The sequence below is a fragment of the Chrysemys picta genome, chromosome 9, assembly GCF_011386835.1.
Source record: "Chrysemys picta bellii isolate R12L10 chromosome 9, ASM1138683v2, whole genome shotgun sequence".
NCBI classification, from domain to species: Eukaryota; Metazoa; Chordata; order Testudines; family Emydidae; genus Chrysemys; species Chrysemys picta.
The window spans coordinates 13,297,324-13,313,734 of NC_088799.1; the positions used below are offsets into that span (position 1 = coordinate 13,297,324).

Genomic DNA, 16,411 nt, shown 5'->3' on the forward strand with positions numbered 1-16,411 from the left:
TAGTAAGGACGGTGGGGGGGGGGGGGGGGGGAGCTCTCTAGAATCCAACCAAACTTTTAAGCTCAGAGTTGTTTACACATTTTTTTCTATTTTTAACTTGTGGAATCCTTCTGGGACTGCAACCAGAACTGTGAGGCACAGCAAGAAGTGCGTTTCTGAGGTATATCTAGCTACAACCAGAAGTAGCGATGGAAAACATGAGACAGCGGCTCTTATGACTTTTCCAGTCTGGTTTGCAGACTCAGGAATTTGGACAGCTGAAATAAGCACCTGCTTATCCAAACTGCACCTTGATGCCAAACATTGGCCTACCTGGGTTTTTTTATTTTATTTTTTAGAATTTGGTCCAGTTTATGTATATCTTGGTGCAACTGTATCAATGTTGAGACTACGTTCTGCTAGTTTCTTCATCTTTCTCTGAAAGATTTTCAAGAGACATTTGCCAAAAAGAGGCTTCACTAGGAGAGGCTGTGTTAGCTGTTTGTTTCAAACATTCCAGTTTGGTCATCTTAGCTACTATAATGGCTTTGAGTCTATGGCTTTCTGTGGTTATACCACTCCTGAATGTAGTTTGTACACAGGCCACCACCCACCTTCTTATAGAAAAACATGTAGTCAAGCTTTTAGAAAGTTCAGTGAAATCCATCCTCAGCAGAACTATTCTGAACTATTTGTCACTTGATACTTTAATAAAAGATATGATTAAAATATTTGATTCTTTCAAAGAAGCTATAAAAATAGTTCTCTTCTTGATCTGTTTAGCTTAAAACAGGTTCTTGTGTATGTTCCCCTTAATAAAAACTGATTGGCAGTGTCCTCAAGTGGTGATCTAAGAAGATTTATGTTGTTGACTGCCATCTTGTCCTTGTAGGTTGGAAATTACAGATTTTATCAATGTTGCCCTTATTTCAAATCATAAAAAAGTGGGTTTTTTTGCTCTCCTAAATAGAGAACAGCTATCTTGTAGAAAAGTATCCATGGATTTGATGCCACTGCAATAGTACAGGACAACTATTTATTTTTTAGAGTCTATGACAATATGTCTAAACAACATGCAAGATGGGACATCCCTCTGACATGATATACCATGCTGCATCAAAGAATAAAACATCTCACTGCTTATCTTTTTGAGTGTCCAGCTCTAATTCACAGCACATTCCACTGTTATTTACATTTACTTCTTTTTTCCTGCCCACCAAGCCCTTAATATTCAGTGCAGTGATCCAACATGTTTATTTTTATAGTGTGTTTATTTCAAGATCTCATGGCAGTATGACATATTGCTGGTAGAGCAAGGATCAGATTATTATGGCCAATAAAACAGTATGAGAGCCTTACTGTTCCCTGTGGTAGGGGATTAAATATCAGATCAGCAAGGATGTCCAGGCAAGATAATATGTTATCTGTCTCCAACTACAGTGACTTTATATTGACAGTGTTCCTAAATTTTTAGCACTTACTGTCCTTATTTTCTGAGGAACAGAAGCAAGTGATGGCTTATTCTTTATTGTATTTTATAATCATCCATAAATACCACAGTGTTGAAGGGACTATTAAATAGCTGTTTATTTTAAAGGTTATTTAATTTTTAGTTTGCAAGTTGTGCAGTTGCTTAGAGTAACAGGACTTCAGGGTTGTATACATACAGCATTTCTTACTATGTACAGTTCTGATAACACTAGCTTTAGCAACAGTTCCAAAATGGTTTCTATTATAAGCCCCTGTTTTCACAGTCACAACTTTCACCTTTTGATCTGACATTTTCCATATTGGCTCTCTGGCTGGAGGTGACATTTTTTGTTAGAGTTTGAACAAATTTCCTTCAAATCATTTCTGAATACGGAGACTGGAGAAAACAAACAACAACAAAAAACCACCCACTTTACTTCATTTTAAAACAAACCAAGAAAAGTTGCACCAGAGAGGAAGAATAAACTGAGGTTTGAAATGTGAAATATGGCCTGAAAATACTCGTAAGGACTAGCATCTTTGCATGGCTTGAGAAAAACTGCTATTTAACAAAAATATAACATGAGAAAATTGCATACTAGAATGCTCACTTGAACATTTCCTTAAGCCTACACGTGTACTTTTAAACTAGAGTCGGACAATTTTTTTTCATAATTTATTCAATTAAAAATGCAATTTTGGTCACCCCAAATCTATTCACAAATTTGATATGAGTAGTTCCAGCCATTCACCACACAGGCAAAGGAGGAGGAGGGGATGCTGATGCTGCCCACCCTAACTTATAAATTTTAGCCCAGTAGTTAGGGCACTCACCTGGGATGTCAGAAAATTTAATTCACACTCTGGAACAGACCTGAAATGTACTTTTTTGTGTCACCAAAAAAATCCAAAATCATTCATATTTTGATTGATCCTAACAAAAAATATATATTTGGAACTACCAAACTTAAAAAAATGTGAGTTATTTGCCTAGCTCTAGTTAAAACAGATGTGTTACCCATGTGCTCACATTTGGTTCAAACAGCTACAAGCTGCTGAAAGAAGCCAATTTGTTACCACTGAGCGAGCAGGGCACGTTCAGCCATGGTGCAGAGAGGCTTTCACGTAGTTTGGTATAAGCTCTATGCCTGCACTGACAAGAAGTATCGGAGTTCAAGGCTGAAAGGATACAGTGCTAAAGCTATAGCCCTGCAGCACGATAGCTTAGATGTTTCCTGCAGCGATGGAAGGAGCTTTTCCATCGCCGTAGAAACTCCTCTTCAGTGAATGATGATAGCTGGATGGAAGCATTCTTCCATTGACCTTGCTGTGAATTCACACCCCTGAGCGCTGTTGCTATGTCAACCTAACTTTTAAGTGTAGACCAGGCCTTGAACTTGATGCAGTGTCCTCATCATTCCATCAACCTGCAGTGCCTTCACCCTTCCATTTACTTCACAGCACTGGACTATGAACGCACCATGCTTAGCAGTCCCCACCAGTGGATCAGCGCTGCTCTTTCTCATCCATTCCTAAGCAGCACAGAGATATTAGCGCATGCCTGATTAAGTGCACAGTTATGTAAGTGTTCATTGCTTGGTCCCACAAGCTTACAAGATCCATAGTCAGAATTTGTAAGTCCACCAACCCAGTAGCTCTTTTTAAAGGACATTGCAAACGCTGTAGCTGAATAGTTGAAGATTTTTTGTCTTTTTTTATTCTTTAAGAATACCTAATAAGTGATAGGTGGCGGGAAAGTTAGTGCAGCATTCAAATAGCACAGTTAAAAACACAAAAAAGCAGGAGATAAAGGATGATGTTTTCTACTAATTGCCATTTGTGCCTTTGAAAATCTACCCCTCAATAGTTCAACTTCTACTAGCAACTTTGCTCTGGCTGCAGCACACAATGTTCTCTTTTCTTTTACTAGCGAAATGTGTAGTTTGAAATATGAATAGTTAGGCCTTAAACAGATACCATAAAAGACAACAAAATGTGCAACATGCCTTTGTGAAGGCTGTCATTGTGAGGATAACTTTTGTACTTCCTGATCATGATTTTAATTGTATAACACAGCCTTCTGCGTTCTGTTTAAAGGTCAGCTGTCCTTTAAAATCCACGTGCTTTCTCAGACAGTCTTAAAATTCGCTGTGCTTCTTGGGGGTATAGGATAGCGTTAATAGTTCAAACATGGGAGCATTTGAACAAGGAGATCTCAAGATATATTCCCCCTCAAACAGAAGGTCAGCTGTTTAAAAAAAAAACAGCTGATTTTTGGGGGGTACACCTGGGATTCAAACTATAGCTCTAATGCTCCCCAAACCAATCTCAGTCACTTGGGATTTATCTCAATTAGTGCATGGCACCCACTGTCTGTCTGGAGACGCAATAGTGAAAAAGTTACTGGGGGAAAATTTGTAACGCCGTGTTAGTAGAGGCTAAAAGAATGAAGTGTGCATATGCAGCAAGACTAGGGCTCAGTTCAAGCCAGACGGTTTGCAGCCAGTGTCCTCGCACACTAACTAGATGGCTCAAGGGGATTTGCTGTGGTTACAGACCCTGAGCTGCACCCAAACAGTGTGATTGCAGGTAGGCATATCCCTGCTCGTTTTCGTCTGGCTAGCACAGCTGGCAGACAATAGATACGAAGATGCGGAGGCACAAGCTTCAGTGTGGACTAGCAACCAGGGGAAGTAGCCAGGGATTTCCGGTGGGCTTGTACTGGGGCAGCTAACCCACACTGAAGTTTGTGCCCCAATACATACTAGCCCTCTTCCTTTACAGACGCTACAGAGTACACAAGTACTGTAGGGTTAAGTTTAACACCTTCTCTTTGCTACATCAAAATTTAGGTTTAGGTTAGGCATAGCAAACCAAAGCTACATACACCAGGCCTTCATCCAAACATCAATGGTACTCCATATAACCACCCCAGGCTTTTACATGTTATCGCCCCTTCACTCTGGCCATTCCTTCTGACACATTGCCTCATTAAGCTCTGGAGATCACTGACACACATCCCAACAGATTGCAGACAATTCCCATGGCAAGAAGACATCTTTGTGCACCTCTACTGATGCAACCTACAAAATTCAGCTTCGAAATGAGGTATACTTGATCCTCTCCTCATATCATAGTTATAAGCTCTGCCAACCTGCTCCAATTAATGCCCTAAAGCATTCAATACAGCTATACCTAATACAGTGAACACAGCTGGAGTTCATTCAAAACTCTGGAACACAACACAAATAATGGCATATTCTCTTAGAACTTCTGCATGTGTACTTATGGCCTCCCACCACCAACCCCCTTGACTGAATCATTCCTAATTCAACAGGGCAGCGTTAAGGTTGCATTGCTGGGGTGGTGTGTACCTTCACTTTAAGTTTTCATTACCTTCATTTTCTATGTCCTACTTTCACATTCTGGAAAGGCATGAGCACTACTGTGCAACCTTAATTCTGCATTAAGAAAGTTTTTGGGCAATTAACAATAAACCAAATTGTCTTTACTTACATTAAAATAATTTATCTCCAACCTGTGTTTCTAGTCAAGGCTCCTTAACGAGCATGGGAATTAAGAACCTGGTGCTGCAAGGTTTTCAGCACTTTGCAGGATCAGAATTGGGGTGAAATTCACTTGTGCTCAGAGAACCACTAAAGCATCTATGCACCACTTGATTCATATTTAAGCTCTACTTGGCTTAGGTGGTGTATTAGCTATGTGCTGGATGTCTCAGAAAAGGGGTAAATTTAACTCCAAATGCATAATTTAGATGCAACATAATTTCCTCTTTTAATATAATCTGTAGTTAGCCACATTTCCCCCCCACACACTATTTTCACAAAGTAGGCAAAGTGTTTAACCTGGCTATTAAATTGGTTGATACTCAACTTTTAATAAAAATATATTACAAAAGTGTCTATTTCTTCAAGATGACCTGGTTTATGCTAATTTATTTACATAACCATTGTGATATGTATTTCACAGCTGACACAGCAGCTCTCTTCAGAACCCTACTGTGACCTGCTTCTCGTTATGATGGGGTAAACAGTGTCACCTTTCCAGCGCACAGTGAATTACAGAGAAGTAGCAAGGCATGCCATCAATCACATTGCATTAAGTTGGCTTTCGAAGTAGATTTCAGATATCACAAATGCTATTTAGGCTGTTAGGGAAAGTACAAATTGGACAGCTCATATAAAATGGCCATATGATGAATGGACATGACAGGTCTTCAAAGAAAAGGAGCATTGCTAGTCTACAAATAACTTTGTCAAAACAAAAGTAAGACTGCAGCTGTTTTGGTAGCCTGGCTACTACAATTTAAGAATTCTTTAATTGCTCTATCTGCTAGAAGTTCAAACAAATATCATTGGTATCAGAAACTCATGTTTATTTATGGACCGTAAATTCCATGTCAAGCTAGCCCCTGCTAAGGATTTGCATTAGGTTTTGAAAATTAAAATAATCCATATTATGGCAAGTTTGTTACAAAGTATCTTTTAAAAGAAAAGAAAAAAAACCCTGTGATGTTTCAATCATTGCCAGGCTATTTGACATCCAAAGTAAATGTAATTTGCTGGCTTACTTCATGTGATCATGTCTCCCTCTACTGGCTTATTTTAGTAACGATGACAACCTGGTACTCATAGTTTAAGATACTTGCACATTTAGCTCAAATGTTAGTGATTTGTGCTTTAGGCACTCCAAGTCCAAGGTTAGATCACTGCTGATAACAATGTAGTCTCGATCAATATATATGTGGTCATGGTTCATTACCACCGATGGGACTTGAACTTTGTGGACCTATAGACACTGAGGAAAGCCTTTTCTAAGAGCACATGCATATAATCCATTGGGGTCTAGCCTTTTCTAAAACAACATCCATATAATCCAATGATCATATCTCTAGCTGCTGTTCTTAAAACCCTGATATAGCTGAAGTAATTATTCCTTTGGCTCAAGTGATAAGGTGCGTCTTTTGCTTTTCCTGCTGCAAGATCCAGGGTTCAATCACCACTAATGTCTATGTAGTCTGTGTGTATATGGTCCTGCTTCATTATGCAGAACTCCTAGTAAATAAAGAACTATTCTGAAATGTAACTTAAATTGCTGTGTGGTGAGCTGACATTGGTAAAAACGTCTTTGATTTTGCAAGAGTCTTCATTTTTGGTCCCCAGAGAGGCTAGCTCTCTTTTAGCCTGCAATTTATCAGGCCCCTTATTGGTTAAGGACAGCTTTACACTTGTGGGATTAATCTCAGAGACCACAACTGTATGTTTATCTCATTACAATTAATGTTATGGGTTTATTAAAACAAAGGGATACTGTATATTGAATTTTTCCAGTTGACAAGACTCCCACAGAGCATTACATCCTATCAATACCTGCATATACTGTGCTTGGGATGTCTAATCAATCAGCGAGGGACCTGTCTGGTTTTAAGATTAAGTTAGACAAGTTTATGGAGGGAATGGTTTAATGGTAAAACATATTAGCTGAGGAATACCAAGCAATGGTAGGCAAACAGTATAATGGCTAACAAGGGTTAGGCTGGAGACTCTTGCCTACATGCTCGGGGTCTTACTGATCGCCATATTTGGGGTCGGGAAGGAATTTTCCTCCAGGGTAGATTGGCTGAGGCCCTGGAGGTTTTTCGCCTTCCTCCGCAGCATGGGGCAGGGATCTCTAGCAGGAGGGTTCTCTGCCAATTGAAGTCACTAAGACACAGGAATTGGGGACTTCATCAGCAGAGTCAAGGAAAGGATAGGGACGGTTTTGTGGCCTGCAGCATGCAGGGGGTCAGACCAGATGATCATAATGGTCCCTTCTGACCTTAAAGTCTATGAGTCTATGAGCTGTTGAACAAAAGATAGGAATACCCAGAGGAAATAGAAGTCATGTGGACTTTGAAAATTCAGTACGGTCACAAAGACAATACAAGCAAAATGTACAAAAATTGTATCATACTGCTGGTATCCACGTCACTACAGGTATGTCTCCACAGCAACTAGACACCTGTGGCTGGCCCGTGCCAGCTGACTTGGGCTCAAGGAGCTTGACACTGCGACGTGGGAGGGTCCCAGAGTTCAGTCTCCAGCCCAAGCCCGGAAGTCTACACAGCAATGAAATAGCCCCACAGTCCGAGGCCAAATCAGCTGGCAGAGGGTGGGTTTTTCTTTGTTGTGTAGACATACCCTAATATACTATTAAAGCTCATAGTGATGGACAATGTTCAGAAAGTATAAAGGTTGGGGACGGCAGTGGGGGGTTGGGGGTGGAATCCACCAAAACTCAACTTCCTAGCCACACTTCTTTGGTCTATTAATATTTTAGTCATGACAAGAAACTAAATTTATTTTTGAAGCATGGGAAATAAAATAAGATTAAAAAGGGTCTGCTTCATTATGTGTGACGCATCCTGTACTGGAGAGGAGAAAGATGACACTAATAATATCAACAGTGGAATTTATATTGTTTGCCTTCTTCAGAGCACTTTACAAACATTTATGCAGCCTCACAACATCCCTGTTGGGTAGGTAAGTAAGAATTATAACCCCCATGTGGAAACTGAGGCAGGGATGTTAAATGTTGCCCAAGGCCGGAGATGGAGAATGTGTCAGACCCAGGATTATAATTCATGAGTTTCTGGCACCTAATCCTGTCCTTAAACCAGATCTCATTGCAAAGAAACTCATCTTCCCTTCTCTGTGTGCCTCTCTCAAGTGTTAGTTGGCAGGGCTTGCTCAGCAGTTCCTTCACACAAGCATAGGGAGAAGACAAAGTTCTAGACAAAGCTCTCTCAGATTCTTATATCCAGTTAAAACCAGGAAGTGTAGGCCCACCAGCTGAGAGACAGCTGACATTTAATTGTAAAAATACAACATAACAGATCATTTCAAGGTCTGAGCGGAGGAGTGGGCCACATCTTATTTACCTGAATCTGTTTGCTCATCTCTAGTCTGAGGTTTTCACCATTATTCCCATGACTTGCCAGTTAAAGACAGATGGAAGCTATTTTCTAATTCTATTTCACTGTAAGTGACAAAGACAAATGATTGTATTACCTCGAGAGTTCCTTTGGCAGAGTAAGCGGCGTATGAGTACAGAAGGTCTTGGCTGTGAAGCTTTTTGGTCTCCCTGTAACACTTCTGTCCACTAGGATAAAAGCATTCACCACTATTTTTCAAAGTTACTGTATTTGAAGAAGAGCCTGGCAGGTCAAGCAAGACAGAGTAATTTACTAGCTGAACATCTTCAAGGCCACAAGACGTCCATTGAACCAGAAGTTTCATTGCAATGTCTGTATCTTCTTCTTTCCTAGGCAACTGTATCAAATCTCTGGGGGTAGGGAAAAAAAAAACAGTAATAGTACATTTTTTCCAATACACATTCATCTTGTAAAGATATAGCAGTTCACAATTTCATTAATGTGAGGCAAGGAATTCATGATAGATTACCATACAATACAACAAAGCACCTTTCATTCTCTTTGCATGTAATTCCTATCAGTTATCAGAAAAATAAAACTCTTTGTGGAGAATAATAATTGTTGTCTTTTAAGAAAAATATCCTATTGGAATTCCAAAATCCTACAGAAGTGATTTCAAATCATAGTATAATTTGTAAAGCGTTCAATATTTACATGTAAAATTTGCACTTCCATGCTGAAGTATCTGCTTGTTAAATTTCTGGGTGCTGGCTTTTATCCCTATAGCTAGCCTGGCTACAAAATTATGTTCAGAGGGAATATTTATTTTTTAACCTTAAACCTGATCAATTCTAAACAAGATAATTTGATATTTAACATTTATAAAGTAACTTTCATTTATGAGTTTAAACATTAGAAACATTAATTCCACCTCATAAAACCTTAAAAATTAGGTACATTTTACAGATGGGCAAACTGAGTCACAGAGAGGGTAAATAACTTATCCATTATCACATTGTGATTAACTGACTGAGCTTGCAATAGAAATCAGGGATGGAATCCTGGCCTCAGCGAAGTCAATGGCAAAGCTCCCATTTACTTCAGTAGGGGCAGGATTTCACTCTATGCATCTCGAGAAGTATGGGGAAGGGCTCCACATTTTGATCCACTGATGAATGTGAAAGCAAGTTCTAAATATTTATGTCCAGATTTTTTTTTAAACTAAGTCTGCTAATTTTATATTACATCTGTTTAAAAGAATCTTTCTAAATTCTGTAGTATTACAATCTCCACAAAGTAGTGGATCATAATTAAAACATGGCACAGGAGTGTGATAGGGTGATGCTGTCTGGAGCACACTCCTGCTGCAGGCTGGGAAATGACAGGCACACCTACCTCAGTTACCCTTTTCAGAGTTTTCCCAAGTGAGGTTAATTTATTACAAAAGTCCCAGGCATATAAATCATAATAAAAGTCCCATAACAGTAATCCAGATTTCCCCCATGATAGTCCAAACAGTGCAGCATAGAGTTACGGCATCTCTCACCATGCCTAAACATCTCTCACCACATCCCAGCTCTCTAGTGTGGCCCTCTCCTGTCCTTGTAACAGGATAACCACCCTACCCCTTCCAACTTGAGTGCAACCCAGCTCTTCCCAGCAGAAACCCTCATTGCCTCTATGCTGGGATCATCTTTGCCAAAGGAACATTCCTCACTTCCCCTAGGCCTCTCACAACTCCTCTGGGTCCAGCTCTTCAGCTCCAGAGATTCCAGCAGTTAAGCACCTTTGCTGCTCCCTGCCTTCAAGGCTCTTCAGCCCTGGGCCCCAGCTCAGAGTCAGGAGGCAACTCCCTCTGCTACTGCTGCTTCTGTTGCTTTCAGCCCTGGCCGTGACTTGGACACATCGGCCAGCAAACTCCTTTTGCTGCTGTCCTACCTTCAGCTTTTGCCCAGGTCTCAAACATACAGTCTCCCAGCCAATTCCTCCCTCTTCCTAGGGAAGGCCTGTCATGAGCATTCTGCTCACGGCAGCTTTCCCCAGAGACGATCTCTTGTCTTCTGACATTTCCTGACTGACTCTCTCCAGGACTCCCCCTCAGTGGCTTGCTCCCTGATCTTTTCTAATCCTTAGGTGCAACTCCGCCCTCTTAATTGGCCAAATGGAAGCACCTGCTCTGGCATACAGGCGCTGGATCTGCTTCATTCACAATGGCCAGCCACCCTTTGACAAGGAAACTCACAAAATCTATGATCAGTAGCTTTGGAACGGTTGGCAATTGACCATTATCAGGAGATTTGAACTTCTCAGTGGCATAATCTATGTTGAATTTTAAGACAGCCAAAGACATACAAAATGAAGGCATGGTGACAGGGGTTATACACCTCTACCCCAATAGAACGCTGTCCTCGGCAGCCAAAAAAATATTACCACGTTATAGGTGAAACTGCGTTATATTGAACTTGCTTTGATCTGCCGGAGTGCGCGGGCCCGCCCCCTCGGAGCACTGCTTTACCGCGTTATGTTCGAATTCGTGTTATATCGGGTCTTGTTATATCGGGGTAGAGGTGTACTTTGCTGTAAAACTGCATCTTTAACATGATTTTTAACCATTGCTAACAATTGCCATAATAACTATTATTTTAGAGCATCCAGCAGTGCCATAGTATGGTACTTTACAATGGCAACAAAGTCAAAGAGTTTACAGTTTAGTTGAAATACAAGACCATCTGCAGCGTACCAAAAGAGCAGAAACTCCACTTCCAGGAAGCTCAGAACTCAGCGGCACAACTAGATTTTTAAGACAGCCCAATTTTTTTTAAAACACCTTAATGAAAAAATACCTAATATTCACTGGACACCCACTAGGTTGTTTTGTTTTGTTTTTCCAAAAGTCTCAGCTTTACAAAATGATTCGTTTGAATCAAATCTATTCAACACAGGAGAGTTCATTTGATGTAATTTTGTAGGGGGCTGGAGGGAGGGGATGATGCTGGAAACTAGCTACAATTAAACATTTAGCCTACATTCACTGAGCAAAACAATTTGCAAAGCTGAAAAGAGCAGCTTCACTAAGTATCATAATATATTATTTGACAGAAAGTTTTCCTCAGCCTTGATATCCACAATAAAGGGTTGTCCGGGCAACACTGTGAAGTGTCATGCAAAACACCTGAGCCTAGAAATGATTTTGTCAATACTGCTCAATAGGCTAACAGACCACAAATAGGTTGATTTTCGCTTTTCTGGGCCAAATACAGTTTACATCACTGCTGAACACCTGCTACTGGATGATCCACAGAGTGGCATTGATGAAAGAACTGAAGGAAACAACGAATCTAGTCTGACCAGCTTCAGAGAGACGTTTAATGATAATTTTAGTGGAAAAATGGAAGCCTAAAATGAAAGGGAGATATAATACATCAGTCACCCCCAAACTCAGAATCATTCACCATACTGCGGGGAGCTCTGAAGAGTAGTAGCCTGGTTGGCATGCTGAAAGGGTACTAGGAGGTCTTTGCTTGGATATGTAAACTGTCTGCTGTACAAAATGTCGCAAAATGTAATGTTAAATGGGAAATCATCATTGAGTGGGTGTGTTTCCAGTGGGATGCCCTGAGAATCAGTTTCTGACCATATGCTATTGAACATTATTATCAATGACATGGAAGAAAACAAAATCCTCATTGATAAAGTTTGCAGATGACACAAACATTGCAGGAGTGGTAAATAATTAAGAGGACAGGTCACTGATACAGAGTGATCTGGAGATTAGCCAGGATATTAGCCTAGCTATGAGCCAGGAGGAGCAGAGATGGTGTCCGTAGCCTCTATTTGCCAAAAGCTTGGAAGGGGTGACAAGCGATGGATCACTTGATAATTACCTGTTCTGTTCATTCCGTCTGAAGCACCTGGCATTGGCCACTGTCGGAAGACAGGATACTGGGCTAGATGGACCTTTGGTCTGACCCAGTATGGCTGTTCTTATGGATAGTAAAAAAGATGCATTTTAATATGGCTAAATGTAAATGTATACATCCGTGAACAAAGATTGTAGGCTACACTTAGAGGATGGGGGACTCTATTCTGGGAAGCAGTGACTCTGAAAAATGGGTTGTGGTGGATAATCAGCTGAAAATGAGCTCCCAGTGTGACACTGTGACCAAAAGAGCAATCCGGGGAGGCACCCCGAAGAATCTCAAGTAGGAGTATGGTGGTTATTTTACCTTTATATTTGTCACTGGTGCGACCACTGCTGGAAAACTGTGTCCAGTTCTGGTGCCCACAATTCAAGAAGGAGGTTTATGAATTGGAGAGGGTTAGAGAAGAGCCACAAGGATGAATTAAAGGATTAGAAAATGCCTTGTAGTGATAGACTCAAAGAGCTCAATCTATTTACCTTACTGAAGAGAAGGGGTGACTTGATTACAGTCTATATCTATCTACATGGGGAACAAATATTTAATAATGGTCTCTTCAGTTTAGTAGAGAAAGTTGGCTGGAAGTTGAAGCTAGATAATTTTTAAATCAAGACTGGATACTTTTTAATAAAAAAGATCTGCTCTAGGAATTATTTTGGGGAAGTTCTGTGGCCTGTGTTATATAGGAGGTTAGACTAGATGCTGACAGTGGTCCCTTCTGCCCTTGGCATCTAGGAATCTATAAACAAAGTAACAGGCTTAACGAATTTTATATTGAACCGAATTAACATTTCAGTTAGGCCTGAAGAGTACATGATTATACAACTGAGACTCAGTGATATAACCCCAAACCACCAGTTAGTGACATCTCAGCTTAGACTTGCAGGGCCGGCTCCAGGCACCAGTTTGCCAAGCAGGTGCTTGGGGCGGCCACTCTGGAGAGGGGCGGCACGTCCAGCTATTCAGCGGCAATTCGGCGGACGGTCCCTCACTCCCACTTGGAGCGAAGGACCTTCCGCCGAATTGCCGATGCAGATCGCGATTGCGGCTTTTTTATTTTTTTTACCCCCCCCGCTTGGGGCGGTAAAAACCCTGGAGCAGGCCCTGCTCACTTGTACTCCTTAGAATAGCTTGTGACATTTGATTTTCTGTGCTCAAAGAGCCACATTTTTAAAGGTATTTAGGCATTTAAAGATGAAGATAGGAACCTACTGGGATTTTCAGAAGTGACTAGCTGCCTAACTCCTAGGGTAATCAATGGATGAACAAAACAATGAACAATTGTTAAAACACTGGCAGAAATCCATTGGAGTAAGGACCTGGACAATTTTGAAAATCTCACTAGTAGCCTATCTGAATCTAAATACCTTTAAAATTTGGCCCAAAGAGCCTCATCCAAAGTCCATTGAAATCAATAGAAAGACTTACATTGACTTCAATGGACTTTGGAACAGGAAAACATAACAGGAAAAGGGTATTTAAACCTCTCCTTTTAATAATACTATCTTATAATTTAAAACTCCATTAGTTAAGGAACATTTACTATACACACAATGTCACTCACAACCTTATAAAAGTGAAAAGGAAATACCATATCATATTGGTGATGCATTAACAACCTTGAGTGATAACATGTTACAACTTCACCCCACAGTATAGTACACTTCAATGGCTAATGCCACCTACAGGACATTAGAGGTTGCAGCATATGTTATTGATTGCACATGCAGATGAAAATATTTGAAAAACCTCTACTGAAAGAGACTAGATACATTATATCAGAATGTAATCTGTACAACAGTCAGAGTTCCTGCTGTACAGAGTTCAACTTCTTTACAAGAACGCTGGGCTTATGTTAAAGACTTCAGAGATCCAGTCAGGAGGAATAATTGTCAAAGGTCACTCTCCAGATTTAATCTTCTTAATTTATCTAAAATAAGTCTTCAAGCAGGCTGCACAAATTGGACAAGTTAATCCAATCAGTAGTACATTACAAGTCTCCAATTTCATCTGCTATGCCCTTTAATGCAATGACAAACTTGGACAGTACAGAAACATACAAAGTCATTTTATTAACACAGTCACTACTTCAAGATCCACATTTCCCACAGGTGCTAGAAACAGTAATAGAATAAATAATTGGAAGAAACCCATCCCATACAAATAAGGTTATGGCACATTTCAACAGCCAGCACTCTGTTGCAATAAAAGGCAGTTTATTATTATTATTTTTTAAAAGGACACAATTATCAAATTGTTCCCTCAATAATAACTAAAGATGCTTTTTACTCTATAATTAAATGAAGTATGCCTTTGAAACTTTTGTGACAATATACTTGACTGAATTACAGAAATGAATACACCTACTATTTACTTTATAAATTTCCTTACAGCCTATTAAAATCAAATTGCAAATCACGGCACATGTGTTAAACAACTCAGCAGATATTAGGTGTCTTTGATAAGTCTCATGGAGAACAAAATAACACAAACACTTTTGGCAGTTTAATTAAAAAGGTTGAGCCAAATTTCTCCCTGTTGTAAATCCACTAATTTCATTGATTTACACCAGGGATTAATTTGGACCATTATTGTTTGTGACAAGCTGGTTAGATAACAGAAACAATGCCAGAAGAATAGTATTTCCGACAGTACTCCAAATTCAGAAACCCAGAAAGTACTAGAAGGTTTTTTTCCTTATCAGTTAATGAGAAAAACCAACATTACACCTCACACATTGCAGTCACTTTCTGCATCCTACTAACGTGAGTTAATTTACTTATTTTTTTTTTTAATTTACAGAATATTAAGGCTGGTAACAAGATAGCATGTGTGAGCTGTAGAAAGGAACAGAGCGTCTGCATCATCATGCAACTGCTACTGAGAATGTTTTCAGTATCTAAAGCTTCAATAGAAATTCTATGGCAATTTTCATTTACACTACTGCCTTTAATGGTGAGCCAGTTTCTGATACCCTTATTCGCTTTATAATTTGTAATACTCTATTCAGCAAGTTGTTCCGTGGAAATCAATAGTGATACTGCCAAGTAAGGTACTACTCTAGGGGCCACATCTTCAGCTACTCTAATTCTGCATAGCTCTATTTAAGTCAGTGGACTTTCATTGGCTAATGATCTTCATGTACATAAGGGTATTAGAATCTGGCACAAGTACATTACATGAACAACAACAACAGGCAGAATAATATAGTGGCTTTCATCTGAGGATTTCAAGAAGCTTTTCCCAAATTAAGCTTTAGAACACCCTCAGAAATAGGCAGACACAAAAGACCTAATCCTCCTCGTACTTCAGGTAGAAGAAAGTCATCAGAATGTCACTATGGGGCCTCACTGGGATACAGGCAGCAGAAGAGGTAAGGCAACAAGCACGCTTCTTCAACTCAGCAGGACTAGCCCCCAGAACGGGTGTGCCAACCACCTATTTTCCGCCACCTCCCTGATCCAATGGCCACTTGTCCTACCTGTCTCTATCTCCCTACACGCAGCGACCGTCTGATCTCTACCCTCCCCAGGCAGTGACCATGTGGGGTGTGGGGGCTGCCGCCTCCTTTCCTCTGTGGGGGCATCTGGCCCCTCACCCTCCTCTCTGTCTGTGGAAAGAAGCTGGGGAATCAGTCGACCTTTCCTTGTGTCAGCAGCCTCTTTGGGCTTCTCCCTGCTTCCCCAACTGAGTTGTTTGAAAGTGGCCAACTCTACCCCCACTTTCTCCTCCTCCAGCCTGCTGAGGAGGGAGCCAGTCCTCCCCTCCCCCCATCACTGTCCTTGAAGCTAATGGGGTCTATAGACAACTAATCTCCTCCTTCTTTCTTCCCCTCCTAGTTAGCAGCAGACCTACCTTCCTCCTCCTCCCCTTTACTGGCCTCTGGCAGTGGCCACAACAGTTTCAAAGCAATACCGAAATAAACCACTGGCTGCACATGTCCTAAAAACAGCACATGGCTATTTCTCTGTGACGACTATAAGAAGTAAATAATAAAAAGTAAACAAAAGGTTAACTATCAGCATAAGCACATGATCTTGTTACCATAATGCTTGACTTGCCTTTCATTTCCCCATAAGGAAAGCTTTGCAGGTACAACATTCTGGTA

The 16,411-nt window shown here is 40.4% G+C and overlaps 1 protein-coding gene across 14 annotated transcripts in view; it reads right to left on the reverse strand.

The window, feature by feature from the left end:
• Positions 1-16,411, reverse strand: part of NAALADL2 (N-acetylated alpha-linked acidic dipeptidase like 2) — a 953,294-nt gene that overhangs the window by 428,587 nt on the left and 508,296 nt on the right. For all 14 annotated transcript variants that reach the window (XM_065557737.1, XM_065557735.1, XM_065557733.1 and 11 more), the window contains one exon: positions 8,520-8,793. In XM_065557737.1, the coding sequence (XP_065413809.1) occupies positions 8,520-8,793 (274 nt within the window). The remainder of the gene's footprint in view (positions 1-8,519; positions 8,794-16,411) is intronic.